Source organism: Apteryx mantelli, chromosome 4 (genome assembly GCF_036417845.1).
Source record: "Apteryx mantelli isolate bAptMan1 chromosome 4, bAptMan1.hap1, whole genome shotgun sequence".
In the NCBI taxonomy this organism is placed as follows: domain Eukaryota; kingdom Metazoa; phylum Chordata; class Aves; order Apterygiformes; family Apterygidae; genus Apteryx; species Apteryx mantelli.
In genome coordinates this window covers 8266309-8274152 of record NC_089981.1, presented here as the reverse complement: position 1 = coordinate 8274152, position 7844 = coordinate 8266309, and the positions used below count along the sequence as shown (strand labels likewise).

Here is a 7844-nt window from a genome sequence, read left to right as displayed (position 1 = left end):
CTAGATGTCTATTTCACACCTAATCGCATCCTAAAATCAGTTCTGAGGTAGATCAGATGCATCTGCCTCCAGAGACATTCATTTTTTTCCACAGAAGAACCTAGAGTGACTAAGTCAGGGTTAAATTCGCTGACTTCCATCGGCATTAAATAGGTGACTTCCTCCCTCAGTTTCCCAATTCGTAAATGAAGGATTTTTTTGGTTGACTTGGTAATTCACTGACCTCTGTTAAAACATGCAAATTCTTGCAAAGAGGCTTTATTCACTGGATTTCCAGCGATGAAATTTCTGGTGAGATAGGACTTGGAGGGTCATCAAGAGGTCACCCAGGACATCTTCTGCCCCTATAAAAACTTCATCGTAACCACTCCTGAGAGAAATGAGCCCAACCTGTCCTTAAAAGACTCCTGTGATAGGAATTCTTGACCATCCCTGGAGGATGGTGACACTTCCTACAGCTTGAGGTTTCTTTCTTTTTTTCCTTTAATGAAGATTTCTCTTTTACATGTTTTTTGGAATACACAGAAGTGAAAAAAGGAGAGAAAATATCTAGATTACAAATGGACTGTTTTAGCATTCACAATGCTAGGAAGCCAGAGCAGTGGACCTAATGGCCCTTTACACATGGGAAATCCATACAACTATCAGCTTGGAGTAAGGAAGAACTCCAAGAAGTGTTAGCTGGATAGGTCCATGCATATGCTTGTCCAGCTGAATACTCAGCTACTCCTTTGAGTGTTAATTCTAATGGAGAAACCCTGAAATGCCTTTGTGATATCATTATAAAAGCATTGACTGACAACTGTTTCTTTAAAATATATTTACTTAAACTTTTCAGTCAAGACAGAACTCATTCTCCTCCTTTGCCCCTTTCTTTCACGCCTTCCCTTCACCAAGCCTCCACACCTCCCTTCTCCAGCCCCAAGAGCCCTTCAGGTGGAAGATTTCCTGGGAGAGGGTTAAAGGTTGGTACTTAAACGGTTTTCTTCTCAGCCCTTTGTGCAGCTGCTGGGATATGAAAGCATCATTCAGGACACCCAGGTCACATCATCCACACAGCCTATTAAACCACTTCTCACACAGGCAGGAAACATCAAGATACACTTGTGACACATGAAAGCAAGTAATAAATTAGATGGGGTTGGATTATACACTAACAGCCACCTCCTAAGCAAGTTTTGGAAGATTTCCAGAAGCCATTCTATGTTCTTTAAAGGTGCTGTGCTCTAACACATTCATACCAGGGGAGACAGAAGTTGAGGAGATAAAGCTGTACAGCCCTTACACAAAATATTAGATCTCTAAACACAGGCGAGGTAAGTTTTGCAGCTTCTCTGGCTTCTCGCTTTGCTTCACTTTGCTTTGCTTTGCTTTGCTTTCCTCTTCCCTTTCCTTTCTTCTTGAACAAATGTGATAATACAGAAAGGAACTTCCACTGAAGTTATCAACTGTCTCTAGTTATCTTTGGCTAGAATCATATGCAGAGCTAGTTCTACAGCCGCAGATTCTATTGCTTCGAAATTATTCTTTTGTTTCCCATAACCACCTGAGATTTTAGGCAAGAATGCATGCAGTAAGGAGATGGTGCAATTTCTCACCCTTTTTGAGATGTTAAGAGTACACATGAGATTCATTTTATTTTGCAGCTGATTGCATTATGTCATATAGCTCAGGTCTACCCCTGCAAAGGCACTTGAAGAGATAAGCCATAACTGGTGGCAATCCTCTACTGAATTAGTCATTCTAGTAATCCTCTTGGAGTCAACAGTAAGAAACGGGTACCGGCAGCACATGATTCATCACATCTACAAGTAGACTGGTCAGGTGTAATATGCCTAGCTTAGGTACAGGTGCCTACATGACTTAAGGCGATGAGATGAGATCAGACAGATGAGAGAGTTTGTTAAATGCAGTTTGGTGGTGATGGAAAGGACCTTATCAAGCAAGGTACATAACCGAGCTGTCTGAATTGTGAATCGGTCCTTTTGTAGATACACACCTTGTTTTTAGCTCAGGAATTTGCCATCTGCTGGTATTCAGGCACATAGTTTCCCCTGACCATTTCTCTCTTGGTCACTCCTTTCTGACTGCCTAAATATGGCCCTGCGATTGCTGTGGTATGCTTCCAGTCATGCTCTGGCTTGGATGGAGCCCGGCTATTTCTTTTCGACTGGGTACTGCACAGCCATAAAGGTGTGCTCATTTCATCCCTGTCATTTATTTTGTTGAGAAGTCTATGTCATTGCTCAGTAGAAGGAAGAGGGGTAGAAAGGATCACGACTTGGTAAGACGAGGGAGAAACTGACCTCCCGTTGTACTTACTGATCCTTCTCCTTGTAGAAATATCTGAAGGGGAACCATTCATGTAAAGTTTACCCTTCTGCTTGAAAAACTTTCATCTAGTGTAAGTACAACTGTAAGCATAGGAAAAGTCCCTAACTTTGCCCACTTCCTCTCTCGGCTTCACTTTGTGGGTTTGAAAGTAATCTTGGGTTTTCTCAGTTTCAGTGTTTCCTGTGGATGCTTGATCACTTTGTGCCTGCACGAGAATTTCTGATTATGCTGCAGATTGAAGTAGTTGGTAGATAACTTGGATTAACTGAATCATTCTGCCGATTTGCTCACAGATCACCAAGACAAATGAGAAGACCTGGTTGTGATGTAATTCTGCAGGACTTAAAACACCAGCTGACGGGGAATGTTTTGATGCTAGAAGGAAGCCCATACAGTGGATATTTTTATTAAAAGAGTGCCTGCTTTTGGCTGACCTTAAACTCTCTGTGAAGAGTTTCATCTGGTGGTTCCCAGACTTCTTTGAGCAAGGGAATTCTGGTGGTCTGGGTGCATAATGGCAAGCTAGAAACGTTACACTCTTTCTAAAGATGTAGGCTACTCATTTATTAGTGACATGTAATGCTCTATGGGTTGTAGCTGGAACACAGGGTGAAGCAAAGAAGTCTCATGTTTATGCTGGAATGTGACCTTGTCTCGAATGAGAAACTGTATGGATGTAGAAATGCCTAGGGACAAGGAGCTCAGCCATAACCTAAAACAGGTGGATGGCATTACAAAAAGCTCTGAGCTACTTTCAGGCACCAAAAGGGATTATTCTCTAAAGGTCATTCTAACCTGGTGGTGCTAATTTGCTTAAGCTCCTCATAGTGAGTGGAGGAAAAAAGGGTTCTGCAAAGGACCCTAATTTAGTCATTCTGAATCAGCCTATGAATCAGACTTATACTGGCTGTTGAAGGAGTTTAGTTAGATTAGCTTCATTAAGCTAAGTTAACCCTTGAAAGGATCACGCAGAGCGTATCAAAAATCATACTGGGTAAAATCAGTACAGTGCTGGGACAGAAGATCTCACAAGAGTCTTTCATTCTTCCTTCCTCTGATAGAAACAATGCTGAGATTTAGAACAATGTGAAATACTACATTAAGTCATATGTGCAATTTTTTTCCCCTCCATGATAGATAACCTTCCCAGAACTCGTTTTTCAGCCTGTGACATTTCATATTTATGTTTCCAAATGTATATACACAAGAGAGTTCTTTTCTCTGCCTGTGGGTACATTTCCCTTCTAAACAAGAATTCAAAGATCGTGGGTACTTATAAAGCAAATCATCATTCTGAGCAATATTTCCAGGTATTCTTAAAGACACCCATTTTACAAAGATTGCTGTCAGGGACTTTGTCTCCCCTGAGGGCAAACATGCTGCATTATCTGCCTTGTAGTGCCCAAGGTGAACACTCTGGCCTTGTCCTTAGTGCATGGAAGGCTATCGGCCATGGAGCCAGTCCTTCAAAATCCTGGAGGACCAGGATTAAGGAACATATCACAGAGTGCACCTATCTCCGTGCCACCAAAGCCATGGCAGAAGCTTTGTACTGCGGAGAATTAAATAGCCGTTAAAAAAAAATACATGACAGAAACTAAACGCTTCATAAGCTTAATACTAATGCTATATCTTTCTTGGTTTGTATCTACTTCTGAAATAGAACTCATTATTAATAATGAAAAAAATGCTGATGAATCATGTGTCTGTCTTTATTTTCCCAGGGGTATAAGCTGTATATTGCATATTGCCACCCGACTGACCAACATGGAGAATGTAAGCAGTGTGAAGGAATTCATTCTTCTGGGCCTTTCAAAGAACCAAGGGGTGCAGAAAATATGTTTTGTGGTGTTTTTGTTCTTCTATATTGTTATTGTGGCAGGAAATCTGCTCATCGTTGTCACTGTAGTTAGCAGTCAACGTCTGAACTCCCCCATGTATTTCTTTCTCTGCCACCTGTCCATTGCAGATATTTGCTTCTCTTCTGTCTCAGCTCCCAAAATGATTGTTGACTTCCTTGTTGAGAAGAAAACCATTTCCTTTGGGGGTTGCATGGCACAGCTTTTTGGAGTACATTTCTTCGGCGGCGCTGAGGTCTTCATCCTCACAGTGATGGCCTATGATCGCTACTTTGCCATATGCAGACCCCTGCACTACACCACCCTCATGACCAGGCGTGTGTGTGGCTGGATGGTGATGGGTTCATGGGTGGGGGGCTTTGTGCACTCCCTGGTGCAGACCCTCGTAACCGTTAGCCTCCCTTTTTGCGGTCCCAACAAAATTGACCACTACTTCTGTGATGTCCATCCCCTACTACAACTGGCCTGTACAGACACATATGTTGCGGGCATCATTGTCGTTGCCAATGGTGGAATGATTTGTTTGGTCTCTTTCTTCATCCTGGTCACATCCTACATTGTCATTTTGTTATCCTTGAAAAGGCGAACGTCCGAAGGGCGGTACAAAGCCCTCTCCACCTGTGGGTCCCACATTACTGTGGTGATTCTCTTCTTTGGGCCATCCACTTTCACCTACATACGCCCATCCAGCAATCTCTCGGAGGACAAGAGCGTAGCTGTGTTTTACACTGTCATCACGCCCATGCTGAACCCACTCATCTACACACTGAGAAATGAGGAGATGAAAAGTGCCATGAGAAAACTATGGAATAGAAAAGTCTGGAGTGAAAAGGGTGAGGTGTAGAACTGTGGTAACATTTTCTCAGGAGCTGAGAAAATCAAGTCTCTCTCACTATAATTCCATTTTGGAAAATTTACTGAAAGCTCCCTTTTGAAGAAAAGCTTGGTTTTAGCTGTTGCAGTAATTAGGAAGACCCTGAAAGTTCATGTTTTGATTGGAATGGCATTGTAAACTCTGTGACTAGCAGGGATTCCCTTTATGTTCTCTTCTTGAATAGCACAGGCCCAGGACTGGGGCTTCCAAGCACTGCTGAGACACCAGCAAATAAATAAATGAATGCTATCAAAAATATTAAAATGTGTTCCAGGCAGAGCATCCCATTAGTCTGAGCTCTCCCAGGTGTAAACTTTCCGTCAGACAAACTCCATCTACTCTGCAGTCTGCTCTGCTAGGAAACGATGGCCCAAGGTGTCTGCAAGGCTGTTGGTCCCCTGCTGCTGGAAGCAATTGTACCAAAGGCTTCCTTCCCCTTTACTTTGGAGTAAATGCCTTCTTAGGAGTACTGCATTGTCATATGCTGAATCCATGGGTTAGCAATTAAACTGCTGATCTTAGATGCTGGCTGGGTCATTTGCTGATGCAGGTGATATGAGGAGAAGCTTCTCCCCTTCCCATTCCAGTGCAGCAACTCTCTGCCTTTCTGCAGTAGTTCACCTATCCCTAATGCCCTCCTTCCTAGCCATCCCCTCTGCCCTTCATCTCTGCCTCAGATTTTGCATTTTACTGTTTAGACTAATAGAGAATCAAAGATCCAAGTGAAAGATAAATTGCTCACCGTAGGAAATTGTCGCCACCAAAGAAAGCATTGGGGGGCACAATTTTATGTGTCAATGAAAAAAAAGAGCTGTTTGGGAATAATTCTTGTACGCAGGATAACTCCTAGCACAACAGGGCACATCTACAGGCCCAGGCAAAGGAGGAAACATGTATTCCAAGGGAATAGCTGGAGCAGCTACTCCTGCAGGAGGGAAGAGAAGAAATGTGAATATGGAAGATTAAATCATCTCAGAGCCAGTCACAGCTGCCACAGGGAGGTTAGTTCTAGCAGCTAAGGTTCTCCACAAGGACGAAGGAGCCACGAGGAGCCACGGGACCCTGACTCCTACCTTGCCAGGAGGAAAAGAGCAAATGAGCTGCGTGAGGGAGAAAGACATCTGTGTAATGCACTCTGAAAGTAATTAAAGCACTTTCTTTTTTCTTCCTTCGCTTCATGTTCCCTATAAACACTTGCTTGCACTTGTGTTGCACCTTAACATGGCTTAAGCGTGATTCAAGATAAGAAGGTGTTCCCTGCACAGGAGAGTGGCACATCTACGGACCAAACCGTGGGACAATGTCAGAAATGCTCTGGTTCCCCGAATGTCCTCTGCTCTATGCAGGGGGTGGCAGAGTGGGTTCCCATTTCACAGGCATGCACCAGTACACTGCGGACGTCTCAGTGTCTTCTCCTCACCGTGGTGGGTTATGTGGATGGCAGCCAGCAGGACGGAACTGGGATAAATCCTGATTCTCAAGGCTTAGAGGGATAGTGTCCCTCAGGCCTGGGCCAGCATGTCCCTCACCCAGCATTCACACTCTGTGGACACAGCTAAAGGTGGGACCAGCCCCACCTATTTGTAGCAGTCTAAATTCTTCATGCAGTGAAGGACAGTTGTCTAGCTCAGCTCCCTTGTCAACAGAGAGGGACAGGCACCTTCAGAGGTTGTTCTGTCTCACCTGGGGTGGGGCAGGTAGAAAGACAGATGGGGCCCACTGACCCCCTTCATACTGAAACTGCTGAGGGGTTAGGGCACATGGCCAGTTCAAGCTAAGGCTTATAATTTAAAAACTGTTTGGTTTTTTTTTTAATGTTTTGGGGAAGAACGCCATGATTTTTCTGATTTCTCTTCCGGGTGCTGGATGCTAGCAGGCAACAGCGGGACCATAGCTTATGGAAGGTGTCAACAACAACAACATTTTATTCCTCTACACATTGGCCCATGAGCTTCAGCCTCTGCAGCAACAGAAAATTGACAACTGGCAGGACCAAACGACTATATTTTCCTGAGACATGTAAAATCCTTCTTTAGGGTGCCATAGATGATCATAGGGTCACAATCTTTGCTGGAGTTATGCACAGCTTTAAGGAGAGGAAGTCAGGGGAAATAACAGCCCTAACAGGCTTGCAGTGAAATGCAAAGGGAATCCGCAAGACCTCTTTCCATTCCCCTTTGACTGTGAACCTTATGCAGAGGCAGGAACCTCTCGCCTGTCTGAGATTAATTCTGTCACTTTCAGCTCAATAAAGATTTCAACTCCTTCTGCCAACTGAGGGACAGCATTTGTAAACTCAGCCAGAAGGGATGAAACATCTACTAGTGATAGAACACCTATCCTTAGAGCTAGCTTAGTTGAATTGATAAAAGGATTCCAAAGCCTTTCCCAACTTTCTCCTCTCCCAGAAATGATTGGTCGTTTATTCTCAAAATCACATTGATGGCAGACATGTAGTTGGTAAGTCACCATCTTATTCCGTCATTCTTTTAAGTGAAACAACACTGCAGCTTGTTTAACTTTCAAATTATGTCCAATGTCCTTAAAATAACTACCAGTTCACTCAGTTGCCTCAAGTGGATTGCTGATATGTGGAGATGAAAAGCAGGAATAAGTTCTTGTTACTTTACAATGGTAGCAAAATTAGAAGAGTAGATACTGCAGATACCAAGCCAGTTTATTCCCCCCGTGAGCCAAATCTTCAGAAGTACTTGCCCATTTCAAGATGCAGACAGCAGGATTAAAACCAGCCTATAATGGTTAGGTACACAGTTTAA

At 43.5% G+C, this 7844-nt stretch overlaps 1 protein-coding gene across 1 annotated transcript; it reads left to right on the top strand.

Annotated features, from left to right (window-relative positions):
• Positions 1–4086: 4086 nt before the first annotated feature.
• On the top strand, positions 4087–5025 carry LOC136991893 (olfactory receptor 4S2-like; the record flags this gene model as incomplete). Its single annotated transcript, XM_067295387.1, has 1 exon — positions 4087–5025. A coding segment is annotated over exon 1 (924 nt), but the record flags the coding sequence as incomplete, so codon positions are not given.
• Between the last annotated feature and the right edge of the window lie 2819 nt (positions 5026–7844).